The sequence below is a fragment of the Lepisma saccharinum genome, chromosome 5 (genome assembly GCF_977018435.1).
Source record: "Lepisma saccharinum chromosome 5, izLepSacc3.1, whole genome shotgun sequence".
NCBI lineage: Eukaryota > Metazoa > Arthropoda > Insecta > Zygentoma > Lepismatidae > Lepisma > Lepisma saccharinum.
Genome location: NC_139233.1, coordinates 82,208,071 through 82,222,541, shown reverse-complemented (window position 1 = coordinate 82,222,541; position 14,471 = coordinate 82,208,071). Strand labels below are relative to the sequence as shown.

Genomic DNA, 14,471 nt, shown 5'->3' with positions numbered 1-14,471 from the left:
TGCCAGATTCAACTTCAGAAATACGAGATTTGGAAGCACTTCAGGAAGTAATCTACTTCTTCTCTTATCGCAAATCTGTTCAGCAACACTGAACACTCAATCACTGAATACTGATGCAGCAGGTATGCTCAAGTATTTGCTCAGCACTTGCTTCAGGTTTGAATAGTCATTTTTGAATTTCCAATACAACAGCAGAACCTGGTTCAGCAATGTACTGTTTTATTTCCGATTTATAGTTAAGTTGATCCTCTGAATGAGAGTTTGCAATAGTTTTATTACAAAAACTCTACAATAATGACGAATCATATCCAAATTTTCAATAAATCTTACATAACTACAATATAAAACTTATTAGAAGGTAAAACTCTAGTATAATCTGTACCGGTTTAAATATCGGATTTTTGCCGAATCCGATACCGATATGTCAATTTCTGCCGATTTTCATACATCTGTAATCGGCTTCGGCACATCCCTAGTTCTTACATTAGTCACAGAAAAAGCATATTTTCATGTTTTTATTAGAAAAAGTAAAGAAGGAATGAGCAAAAGTCTTACACCAAAGTTAGAACCTACACATAACCAATAAATAACTTCATAAACTACATTTGGAAAATATTGCTCTAAAGCTCCAATAAAAGCTGTGACCAATATAACCACATCAATGTGGCTAACATGTAGGCCCTACAACATTGTTATGTTAGACTCATTTGCTGGCCTTTTGATGGGCATAGCAGCAGCTTTAAGACCTACAACTAAGAAAGCCATTTCTTGAACCTGAATTGTACTATGCATTATATATGAGATATAATTGTTAGTCGCTTTTCCCCATGAAAAACCAGGGTGCACATTAAACAAGTGTAAATACAGTAAAGGGTAAAAAGTAAGTCAAAAGTTGTCATTTTGTAGGCTTTTCTTTGCTACAGAGTGATTTAAAAGTTCCCGAACTCTGAATGAAAAATATTTTTGCATGAAAATAGTAAAGGACAGTTTATTGATTGATTGATTTGGTGTTTTAAGTCCACTTTATGCACAGTAAGGCTAATTGGGACTGGACCTACAGCTTAAAGTAGGATCCGACCCACTATGTGCCTCCACCGGGTATCGGACCCGGGACCCGGAACCCCTTGATTACAAGGCGAGGACGCTACCACTGCGCCATCGGGGAGGCCTAAAGGACAGTTTAATTCAAATACTTTTACACTGTGACCCAGATGTAGTTAAAGGGAACTAAAGACATAACTGGCTAGAAACATTTGCTGTACACTCTACATAATTCATTTGTTTTATGTGAATTCTGAGGTTAAAGCCAAGAAGTGTAATATCTCAAACTGAAGACAAGCATTTGCACTACAATTTTTGTTTGGAACATTTTCTTCTCTGATGTCTAGATTATTAGTAAATTAATGATACATAAAATTATTACGGAATAAATATGAATTTTTTTTACTAATCCATGATTTACTAATTAATGGTTTCTCATATTGAAAATCGGGGTGCAAGGGCTGACCCTCCACGTAGTACACCCAATTGTCAACCTGACTTCCACATAGTACACCCTGGACTGACAGACAAATGAAGCTCTGGCAACTGGTCCTATGGCCAGTATAATTGTGTGTGTTGTCCTGTTCTTTGTCCTTATGTGTGCTGAGTGGCAATTTACAGCCTCAGCTTTTAAAGGAAGTCAGAATATTTTAAGATTTTGTTTATGCTACATTAGAGTTGTTATTTGTAATGGTAAGTGGTTGGACCCCGTATAATGTGACTGGTTCAAAATAGCCCAAGTGCTGATGCACCCAAAATTTTAAAATCAAATTCAAATTCATATTGAAAATCCTAAGATAGCATCAAATACACAATATTTTAAGCTTTCAGTTGGAATGCTTAAAAAGTTGGAAAAAAAGAACATTAAAATGGGACTATTAGTTTCAGAGATGTAGTAGTTTTTTAAAAAAATATTATCTGCCATCTTGGATTGTCTGCCATTTCTATTAGCTACCACTTTGAAATGGGAATCATGTTTTTTCGCTATTCTTACACACTCATGGCATGAAGGAAAATTAGTACCCCCAATTTGTACTAAATTCTTGATTTTGGCCACTTGGCCCATAGAATTTACAATATGCTACAATATGGCATGTTGTAATATTAACATGCATTTCTTATGGAACAAAAATTATCTGCACACAAATCAATAATGAATAATACTTACTGAGGTCTCCCACCTAAATATATTGGCATAAAAACACAAATAGTTCTGTGATACATATAGTCGACCATGAACCAGAATGTCTTTCTGTAAAGCACACGAATAATCTGTAATGAGAAAGTATACAAATTATTATAAATTTTTCAACTTCAACAAGAGATAAATTAGAAGACTAGTTTGGTTGACAAGACCAAGGTACTCAGAGAAAGTATCATGTGGTGGTAATTTACTCACCACAGACAAAACACACAAAATCATGGAAAATACAGGGTGGCACTAATTGTATATACCAATTCGAGTTGGCAACCCTGTCAGAATGCAGGTGGACATGTGTGGCATACCTACATCCGTGGAGAGTTGGGAGTCAGGCAATTAGTTTAGGGTTAGGAGGCAGAGCAGCCTATAGGCTGAACCTCGCCCGCTTAATAAAGAAATTTATTATCATCATTATTATTATTGAGCGTTGGCCAGTGCAGACACGGATTGTGGCGATAGATGAACCAAACAGGGACCAAGCACTGCGGCGGAACAATGAAGATCGCCATGCACCTGTTCCACAAACACACAGCATTCGGAGGTGGGTTAGACAGTGGAGAGCCACGGGTAATGTTGTGAATCATCTGTCACCGTGAAACACATACTATTCCATAGGACATGTTGAGACTCACGTCATGTCCTTCCTGCATCACACTGAACAGTGCATTCAAGCAGAAGGAGAACATTTAGAGGACATTATTTTCAAGGTGCACTGGCATCTGTATTCTCCACATTATACACTGTACAAAATGCCTGTGTGTGTACATTCATTTCATAACCGTATAAAGTTATTCCAAGCAAGTCCTTCTGTTGCCATTTGAACTTGGTAGATACAATATGTGTCACCCTAACACAGTACGAGGGTTGGAAAGAAAGTAGTGGCCACATGTGATCAAGATAGGACATTGATGTTCTCGGTACATTTATAAGGAAGGCATACTGTTCAACACATTCATTGTTGCTAGTGCAATGTATGCAGAAGAACAAATATGGAGCTGTGAAGTGGTGTTGTGAAACTGTACTGCTCTCAGGTGATGTTTTGGAAGAGTGAGCAGCATGCATGGATTAAGAATGAGGTTGTATGTGGCAGAAACGCAACAGACTGCTCGTTTCTGAGAAGCCTGTGCAGGGTGTCTACAAAAATAACAAATCCAAAATTATGACTTTTCATGACTTTTTCCTGAAATTTTTTTACCTTTTTCTTAATATCTTTTTAATGGCCCCCTACTTAGATATAGCTGGAAATTAAGAAAATAGATCTTTTTATTCAATGAAAAAAAAAAAGTTTTACTTTAAAAGAGATTTGGACTTGCCGCATGTAAAAAATTAATGCTTGAGACTTCATCTTGGGAAGAAGAACTACAGACAGCTTGATAGTTGGAATGAGGAAATCACAAGAGCAGGAATGAAATCCAGTGCAGAAAATAAAGAGGTGCTAATAACAAGAAACAGAGACAGAAATGAGCCAAGAATAAAGATGGACACGGAAGAGTTGAGGGTAGTGGAGAGCATAAAATATCTAGGAAGCATAATTGAGAGAAGTGGAAGAATAAATGAGGAGGTAAACAGAAGAGGACAAATTGGTGGTGGACTCTACCAATGCGTTCGAAGATTAATATGAAACAGGGATGTACCTATGAAATGCAAGAGGGTAATATATAACACATACTATGCGCCAATAATTATGTACGGATGCAGAAAGACCAAAGCTTATAATTCACAAGAAGGAGTGGGAATAAGGCCAAGGGGGAGGCCAAGATATCAGTGGAAAAAGGAGCGGAGAGTGTTAGGAGAAGAGGACAAGATTGAAACACCGTGGAAAGAGAGGAGTGGTGGAAGACCAGAAAAAAATTGAGAGCCTTGACTTCTATCCCAACCCAGCCAGAGGCAGCAAACGGCGAAGGATGATGATGATGATGACATCATCCTGGATGAGGAATGACTAATATCTTTACAAACTTTAACGTGTGCAAGAATGTAATTCTTAAGAAACAAAGTGAACAAATTTTAACCACAACTCAATACATTTTGTTTATCAAATCCCTGTACAGATATATAACAATGTAAGTTCACAATACTGTAACAAATAGCAAAAATTCTTGACGAGAAGAATAATGTCTTGATGATTTGTTGAAATTGTTGACTGGTAAGACACCCTGCTGTGGCAATATCGGACAATGGTAATTGGATATCAGCCTTTCAACAAGGACGTCATAGTGTGGAGGATGCGCCATGTGCAGGGCATCCTAGTCTCGAGGTGCATGATGCAATTTGATTCAGTCACTACTGGAGGTGGATCGGCGATGGACTTTGAGGGAGTTAGCTGAAGAAATAGTAACAATTTCCACTGCAATATTACACATGTTGCACCACGTGCTTGGGAACTGGAAAACTGTTGCCACTGTTCTAATGTTTCTTCCCTCAACATAGAATCTTCAGGCAAGAGCACAGTAAAAAAACTCAGAGAGAGGCCTGCTCTTCTCACAAAGCTAAAAACATTAGTTAAAACATTGCCACCATCTACCAGCATGGGCGATATTTCGCTGGGAACTCTGTCTGAGGATATTAAAATTGATATATCTGAGAAGTATGTGCCGAACATTTAAAAAGACTGTGGACATGTCACAGTGGAGGCTCCAGCAGTTGCAGCAAATGGCAATGTGTGAGAAGGCTGCATCTAATTTGAAGCTGCATTAAAATTACCTCCTCTCAATGGAAGAGACAGTACAAGGAATGCCATGCACTTGAAATTGATAGTGCGAAGCTTGCTCCCTGTTCTCGCACCCCACTCTTCCTGCCGTGTGTGAAGAAGGGGATAACTGCAACAAAAAATATTCTACATGTCTCTAGCTGACAGAAAGTGAATGAGAACATCGCAATCTGCATGAGTAGACTTGGCAGCAGCATTGGCTGTTTCGTTCCTCTTGATGCCAACGTAACTGGGGACCCTGCAGAAGCAGACTTCAGTACTGGCAGATAAGGGCACATTGATTGATTGATTAGCACATTGTGTTGATGTTTTAAAACCACTTTATGCGCAGTAAGGCTAATTGGGACTGGATCTACAGTTTAAAGTGGGATCAGAACCACTATGTTCCTCTACTGGGTATCGAACCCTTGACTACAAGGTGATGACACTACCACTGCACGATTGGGAAGGCCAAGGACACAATGACATGTTGTACACAACACAAAAAAAATGTCTTCTCCCACTCCAAAAATATTACTATTTCTCTACTTTTTTTTAATACACAACATAACTCTTGTTTTCATTGCTTTCAAGTACAGTAGAGCGTCGATTATCCGAAGTAATTGGGGGACATGGGTGTTCGGAAAATTGGTTTGTTCGGATAATCGAACTGTACATGTTTATTTGCCAAAAAGAAGTACTGTACAGTAAATTTATTCATAAAAACAGGCATCTCTTTAAGTATGTATTACAAAGTAACGTACAAAGGCAACTTTAGTAGGAATATATAGTATGTGGTACAGTTTATTAAACAAAAATATGTACATATTACATACGCATTTTGCATGAACAATACACACAGTACACAAAATTAACGTTTAAAAAAATCCTTTATTTTGGTCTGTCTAAGCAAGCCTACACGCTTACGAGCAGAAAGTGAGGGAGTACACAGTTCGGTTAAGCGGTCGTTCGGTTGACCGACGTTCGGATAATCGACGCTCTACTGTAATTGTCTTTGTGTATGAAAAAAGTGAAAACTTACATTTCTGAGTTGTGGGGAGTAGTTACACAGAGCTGATAATTTTCTGAAACTTTGACCAAAAAAATTATTGATGAATTTGTGTCAGTGGTAATAATTCAATCATCCAATTACAAAAGTTTAAAAAATACTTCACAATTATAAATAACATTTGAACACTCACCAACAATCAGTCTTTCTTCACCAGGCAAGTCTTTAAAAATCCTCTTAAAGTCTTCACTGCGCGATTTATATGTAGGATAGAGAACATTGTACCATGAAGATTTTTTCCTTGTTTTATCAGATCCCCTTGATTCCTTGCGATCCTTAGATCCACTATCATGCAGTCTATTTGTGTTTAGATCAAGTATGTGCCCTGAATCTGAGGACCGGCTTATATTATCCTATGAGACAACAGATAATTATTTATTAACATTTTGAAGTATTTCTCACAAACAAACAAATATTTACTATAATAGAGAAGAGATAGCTTATGTTAGTGAGCCTAAATTCAGTGTTTGGTGTTCAGAGAAGGTGCAAATACTTCTTCCCAAATAAAACAAATAAAATCTGAGGTCTGAAACAAATTTTGTTCCAAATGAACTGAAGTGAACTATCAAGAAATGGCAGTAAATAGAATAAACATGGTCAGTTTTTATTGAGATGATGTTGGCACTCATCCTCCTAGGTTGCTTCCTCTGAATGCAGTCTTGTGTGCTAATTGGACCATGATAAAACTCAAGCATAATTCCCGGTTTTCAAGGCAAACTTACAAAAAATTCAAGCGTACAAGTAGATGTATTATTTCAACCTTACCAACTTTCAACACCCATACACATACACATGCAAATATATTGACAATATAAAGAGTCTGTGCGATTCCAATGTATCCAAAAACCCTAATTCAATTAAAATGAATGGTATATGGATCATTCCATGTTAAATCAGGCAAGAGTTGACCCTCATAGGCACCGATTTTGATATTTCATACACAGCTTTGCTTTGCTCAAAAACCGATATTTGTGAAAGGATTTTGTTGAAATATGATTACTACGAATTATATGAGGGTTGTTCAAAATGTCATCAACATGATCTTTTCAATTAAGTATATCTCAGGAAAAAACGAATGAAGATACAGAAGCTTTCTTGAGCTCCTTGTAAAGAGGAAAGACTGTTGCATATTATGAGATCATCAAATGTTGAAACTTAGTAAAATTTGAACAGCTCAAAAAATATTTTTTTCTCATTTTTGGATATTTTTAACTACCATCCAATCCTTCCTCTTCATACTGAGAAAGTTCTATCGAGGTGTTTTTTTATATAAGGGAGAAAAATGAGATTGAAATTTGTCCTGCATCAGCAATGAACTGAGCTCCAGCGTCCCTATGATGAGACATTTCATTTGTGTCGCGCTAAAGGACATATGTCGCGAAATATCGAACTATTTCTTTTTGTGTGGTAAGTGTTTAGTGTCTCCTTCATCACTTGTATTAATCCGCCCTTCTGGCACCTTTTCTCATCCTATTCCTGTATATATACTTAATTGAAAAGAGCATGTTGCTCAAAAATGACATTTTGAACAACCCTCATATAATTAGTAATAATCACATTTCAGCAAAATCCTTTCACAGGTGTCGGTTTTGGAGCAAAGCAAAGCTGTGTATGAAATATCATCAAAATCAGTGATTTGTCATGGAATGAATGACCCACATATATTTAATTTAAGGTGCGGAGTTTACATTTCACATTTCACATAGTCAGACTAAGAATACATGTACAAACACATATCACACATGTTACCTAATATAGTAACCTATTTCAAATTTACCTAATCAACTTCAAGGATATCTTATCTTGTAATAATCTTTTGTATGTCAGATAGATTGTTCTGAAAAAGGATACTAATAAAGCAAATAGATTAATAGAATTCTGTTTTATTTTCCACGCAGCTTTCTTTTCTTTTCCTTCTTTAATAAAAATAAAAGCTGAACTGTAAAAAACTTGCCTCAGGACATTAATAAATATGTATACATTCAATGAGATTTGGATTAATCAAAGTTAAAATTTTTCATGTTTACGGAGAAAAATCCAAGCAGAATTCATGCATAATTCCCGAAGCCAATAATTCACGCAGAATTCCCTGTCAGTAGCCACCCTGTACTATGGGAATAATGGCTAATTTGAAATTCTCATGGAAGTTTACATTACATTTTGCATGTACTACTAGGCTACTAGTAAGCATGCCCTACCAGCATGATGTTTACAAGGACTTTGAAGAAGAAATGGAAATCAAAGAAGCCTTTATACAGAAAATTTTCCATGTTCCAGCAGCGCTTCTTATCACATTTCCTGCAGCATATGCATAGCACACACCCATCAATTAGTCTTACACCTGGCATTTCTATGTCCTGGAAACAACATCTGTGCATTGAAAACCACCACACACTTAGAGATTCCTACACTAGAAAGCAAACCACCTCAAGAATTGATTTGTTGTTTTAAGTTCACTTTATGCACAGAAAGGCTAATCGAAACTAAACCTACAGTTTAAAGTGGGGTCTGAACCACTATGTGCCTCCACCAAGTATTGAACCTGGGCCCCATTGATTACAAGGTGACAATGATACCACTGCACCATCAGGGAGGTCCGCAAACCACCTAAGGAGTATGAAGAATGCCATACTCCACTGCCTAAGTTCAAGAGCAAGAAGAATCTGCTCAAATCTGACAACACTCAGACAAGAAAAGGAACATGTCAAAGGTACAATGAAACTCATTTCAATGGGTATCTGCCAATAATTAACCCTTCGTGGGTTGTGAGAGAAAAATTACGTCGATGGTTGCACATGATGCCAGAGACTATGATGGAATGGTCATAGGCCCCAAAGTGTTATTAGTAATATTCGCCTATGAATTTGTGCAAGATAGTGAATACCTCGCGTTTAACTGGCATGTAGAAGTGAGTGATGATTTTATTCACCCTTTGACTTGTTGTCAGTGATCAAAGGATCAAATTATTGTTTAAAACGCTTAGATTGGTACAACAATGAGTGTCATTTTCCAAAATTAAACAGGCATCCAAGTATTCGATTGTTGTGGTTGAAAATGTTTCATTTGAACTTGCTCAAAAGTAGGACTAGAAGTCATTATTCATAGTACAAATAAAAAGTCGTGCCGTTCTTTCACATTGATTGCACTGTAGACTGGGGAAACATGGGATAAAAGTAAAGCTAGTAGAGAGTATGGTTACCAAAAAAAATTCTGCAATTCCCGCAAGCTACTTTAATGGTGCTAGTTTGTAATTGTCAGCATTGTTGTATTTAACATGTCTGTACATCCTTAACACACATTTTCAAAGCAGTGTTTTACGGACTCATCCATTTCGGTAAAAGTGATCTGTGAGTGTTATAATACGTATTTTGATTGTCTCATATGTGAAATAATGAATCTGGAGATTGGTATTCAGAGTTGTAGCCAGAATTTGATTTCCAACCTGTGATGATGTGTTGAAGAAAAACAGCGTGTTGAAAAAATGTTCGGGGAAAACAATACTGAAGTAACAACTATCACTGTACCTGTGTACATTAAATGTGAATAAATTCATAAAATACTACTTTTTGCGAGAATGTTATTGAAAACATTAAACATATTTAGCAAAAATTTACAATTCTTGCAGTGTTCATTACAGAATATGTGCCAAACATGGTGAAATTTACGAAAAAGACTAAAAAATTACATTAATACTAATATGTACAAAAAGCACCTGGAATTTGTGAATAAAAGACAAAATACGTGGTTAATCATCAACATTTATTTTTTCGCCTTCAAAAATGGGCCCATCAAATGCAACACACATATGCCAACACTTAACCCAGTCTTCAAAATACTTTTCAAACGCAGAAGACTGTATCGCCCTGAGTTCTTTCTGCGAATTTCCTTTAATGGATCCAATTGATTCAAAATGCCTTCCCCGAAGTGGTAACTTGAATCGCGGAAAGAGAAAAATCACACGGAGCCATATCTAGAGAATATTGGGCTTGGGTAAGGACATGTGTTGAGGAGTCGACGTGTGTGACGACCCATTACCATGGTGCAAAATCCAAGAATTGTTTTTTCCATATCTCTGGACATTTACAGCGAACATTCTCACACACACGCCTCATAATGGTCACATAAAACTCTTTATTCACAGTTTGTCCCACTGGAAGGAATTTTGAGTGCGCAACACCACAATAATCAAAGAAAACAATGAGTATGACCTTAATATTTGAGTGCCTTTGTAATGATTTTTTGGGATTTGGTTAATTTTCGAAGCTCCATTCTGAAGATTGTTGACCTGTTTGCATGTCATACTCATGTCTCATCACCAGTTATGATGCGTTTCATGAAGGTTGAGTCAGCAGAGGCTCGCGAAATCATGTCTTCAGCAACATCCCTGCGATGTGCTTTTTGCAGGAAATTCACATCCTTCGGAATAAGTCGTGCTGCGACGCATTTCATGGCTAACCGTCAAAATGTTGTGAACGGACACCTGTGATAAGCCAAGCTCACGAGCCGCCTCTCTCTCCGACTCACACACAAATTTTTAAGCACCATTGTCCTCATTTTTCCGATGTTTTCGTCAGTTGTCGATGTGGAAGGTCGACCAGAAAAGAACAAATCAGCAACAACTTCTCTGCCTCCTTTCACATGCATACACTTGTGTTTTTGACAGACATGAATCACCAAAGGCCATTTGTAGCATTTTCAACGATTCACCACACGACAATCCATTGGCAACACAAAATTTCAAACAAATTATTTGCTCAATATTTGTCTCCATTCTGCAAATCGCAGGACACTTGTCAACACAACTAATGTAAACAGCTGCTGTGCACAAACTGATGGATAGATTAGTCTACCCCTCTGTGTGGTCATTCAGAACAGTGCTGCCATCCTATGGACAAAATTAATTCTGGATACCTCCAATGTTCGACTTTTACCAGCCAAATTCCGGGTACTTTTTTTTACTGAAGGTATATTCACAACCTAGTGTGCATGAAATATTTCTAGCATGTTATTTTATCTGCAGGCAACGAATAACATTTTCTTGTATTGTGATTGTGAAAAATGAAGTTCTTACATGTACAGCACAGATGCATCTTTCTGTATGTGGTTTCAGTTAAAGTTCCATAAATAATTGTGATAAATTTTGAGAGGAGTTTGAACTCATATTTGGCTAGACCAATGTCAATATGGTTTAAATTTCTGTGTCCCAGCAAATGCAACTAGATTTGGACACATTCCTTTTTCACGATGTATGAACATTTGTGTTTCCCATTCAATTAATTCCATTTGAAGCACATTTGAATTAATAACTTCATTAATCCTCAGGATAGAAGTTATAAAAGTACTGAAGAATGTGATAGATGTTCCAGAAGACATGGTCCTGGACAGTGTCCAGCAACATATTTGATATGTTCATTTTGCAAAAAGAAAGGTCATTGGCATGTAAAATGCAAGTTTAGGAAAAATAATGGCGGAGTTGCAAGTAAGACAATTACAAGGATCAAATATCTACATCTAATATTAAACCTTTAGATGCTATTGTTGAACAAAACATACATAACGAATCTCGTACTTTGTCTTTATTGCACGTTGAAGTTAGTGATTCTCATCCGCCAGAAGATAGTACTTGCACAATTTCATCGAACACAGAAAATACGCAAGTGGAAGATGCAACACTCACTCGTTCAAAAGCAAGGAGTGCTAGTTTCAAGCCAAGAACACAAGCTATAGATGGCACTAATGTTCTTGTGTCAGCAGAACCGTGCATAGTTGATCTGTGTATTGATAAGCTAATTGTACAATGTGAACTAGATACTGGATCTACAGTTACTCTCTTTAATAACAAGTCTTTCAAACAATTGTTTCCACTACGGCGAAAACAATTTACTTCACTAACGTTACGAGGTGAGAATGATGATACACTAAAAGTTGAAAGGTGAAACCTTAGTGGATTTATCATTGAATGATGTATTGTATAAATTGCCGGTTATATTGTGTGAAGAAGAACTGCGTTATCCGTTGATTGGACGTTCATGGCTCGACAGTATTCATCCAGGTTGGAGAAAACTGTTAACACAATGTAACACTGTGTTGACAAACACGGGGTCTGAACAAACGATTAACGCAGATCATAATAGTAAAATACCGGAAAGTGAAGGTTTGAGAGCAGATAATTCATTATCTAGCAAATACGCTAATGTTTTTGATGATGATTTGCCAAAGCCCATTACACCATTTAAAGTTGATATACCTTTGAGAAGGAATGCTTCGCCTGTTTTTAAACGACACCATGACGTTCCATATGTACTACAAGATAAAGTAGAACGTGAAATAGCGAAGTTGGTCGAAATAGGACTCTGCCTATTATGTATGGAAGCACCCCGGGCACCCACCCAGCATCGAATAACATAGGTACCTGGGAGAAACCCTGGGGGGTAAAGGTAGTCAGGGGCGTGATGCTGAACACATCACCCCCACTCACGACCGGATCAAGAAAGTGTGGGGCGTTACCCCCACACCCCCTATACACCTTCATGGTGTAGTGCTAAGCACAGGGGAGCACTTTACTTTTTTTGTTGTTGTTGTAGTAGTAGTAGTAGTAGAAGATATTCAATCTGGAATGGGTGTTTTCTTCGAGCGACGACGTCTTCTATGATTAGCTTAGCTGGATGGGAAAGATTGTTGTGCCACCCACCTTATGTCAAAAGGTAATGACATTACTGCATTCTAATCACGCAACATATCGTGTTATGAAAAGTGCAGCTTCATCAACATACTGGTGGCCAAAGATGCTCAAGGACAGACAAATATGTTGATAATTGTAAAATTTGTCAATCGGAAAGGAGGAAAGTAAGAAAAGGCTCTATAAATGAGTGGCCAGAAGCTTCACACATAGCAGAGAGAATACATGTAGACCACTTTTTCTTCGGAGGAAATAAATTTCTTATTCTAGTCGATGCATTCAGTAAATGGGTTGACATATGGGCAGTTCATTCTCTGGATTCGGCTGAAACCATACATTGGATATTACAGTCTTGTTCTTACTTAGGTCTACCAGATAATATTGTGTCAGATAATGGTCCTGCGTTCAGTAGCCTAACTTTCCAGAACTTCTGTTCACAATACCATAGTCCGAGTAACGGAATGGTCGAGAGATATATTTGCACTGTTAAAGACCATTTCAGAAAATTGGAATTGGAACACCCCAATTTAAGTTCATTACAAATGGACGCGAGGATCGCGGAAGTTCTTCTGTTTTTGAGAAGTTCCAGATTAGGAGAAACTCAAAGTTTGCCTTCTGCTTCCATGTTGGGATTTCAACCAAGACTCTGGTGGATGGTAACAGATATGACTGAGCGGGAAAGGCCAGTGAATCACCCACCATTTCTTGGATCACGGCTGGGACGAGTAGAGAGGAAGAGACTTGACAAAACTTCTTACATATCTTACGAATGATCCAGTCTGGGTGGAGATCCTGAAGGTAAATTAGCCGAAGGATGTACCAGGAATGGTATTGTCTAGAGTTGGCAACAGCCTAATATATAAAGTGCAGTTGTTCGACACATTGACACGAACGGTACACGACAGGTGGCTACGAAAACGTGAGTGTGAACCAAACCCCTCATCAACAGATCTACCTGATCCAAACCTCAAATTGACACCAGCAAGACAGCCTGAGGATGCAGAGGGATGAGATAACCAAAACCAACCAAGTACAGATGCTGGGCACACACCAATCAGAAGATCGAATAGACTTAGAAGACCTCCTGATAGATATAGTGAGACCAGCACTTAAAACAAAAAAAGAGACTCCAGGAGATGATAGATGCGTGATAAAAGGAAGAATAATAATTTGTATTTTATAGCATGTTATTGCTTGGTTGTCATAATAACCATATGTAAGATGTATGTGAATGGCTTCGAGGAATTAAAGTTATGTTGTTCAATTTGAACCTACGTATTTTGTATGTCTTGTGTATGTAACAGTTGGGCTGAAAAGTTCGTAGGCTAACATAGTAAAAAATATTTTTTTTGACAAAATTCGATTTTATTATTCAATATAGTTGCCTTTGAGGGCGATACAACGATTATAGTGGTCATACAATTTTTCGATGCCATTTTTATAGTACGATTTCTCTTTAGCCTCAAAATAGGCCTCAGTTTCGGCGATTACCTCTTCATCAGTGCTAAATTTCTTTCCAGCGAGCATTCTTTTAAGGTCTGCAAACAGGAAAAAGTCACTGGGGGCCAGATTTGGAGAATATGGTGGATGGGGAAGCAATTCGTAGTCTAATTCATATAATTTTGCCATCGTTTTCATTGATTTGTGACACGGTGCATTGTCTTGATGATACAGCACTTTTTTCTTCTTCAAATGGGGCCGTTTTTTCGTGATTTCATCCTTTAAACGCTCCAACAACGCTATGTAATAATCTCAGCTATCTCGATCAACTTCACTTTACGATCATTTAAAA

General features: G+C 37.5%; 1 protein-coding gene across 4 annotated transcripts in view; it reads right to left on the bottom strand.

Moving 5' to 3' along the window:
* The window catches only part of GramD1B (GRAM domain containing 1B), a 178,264-nt gene that overhangs the window by 117,304 nt on the left and 46,489 nt on the right, over positions 1-14,471 (bottom strand). For all 4 annotated transcript variants that reach the window (XM_083122716.1, XM_083122714.1, XM_083122715.1 and 1 more), the window contains exons 4-5: positions 6,134-6,353; positions 2,210-2,313 (exon numbers count right to left, since the gene is read on the bottom strand). In XM_083122716.1, the coding sequence (XP_082978842.1) occupies positions 2,210-2,313; positions 6,134-6,353 (324 nt within the window). The remainder of the gene's footprint in view (positions 1-2,209; positions 2,314-6,133; positions 6,354-14,471) is intronic.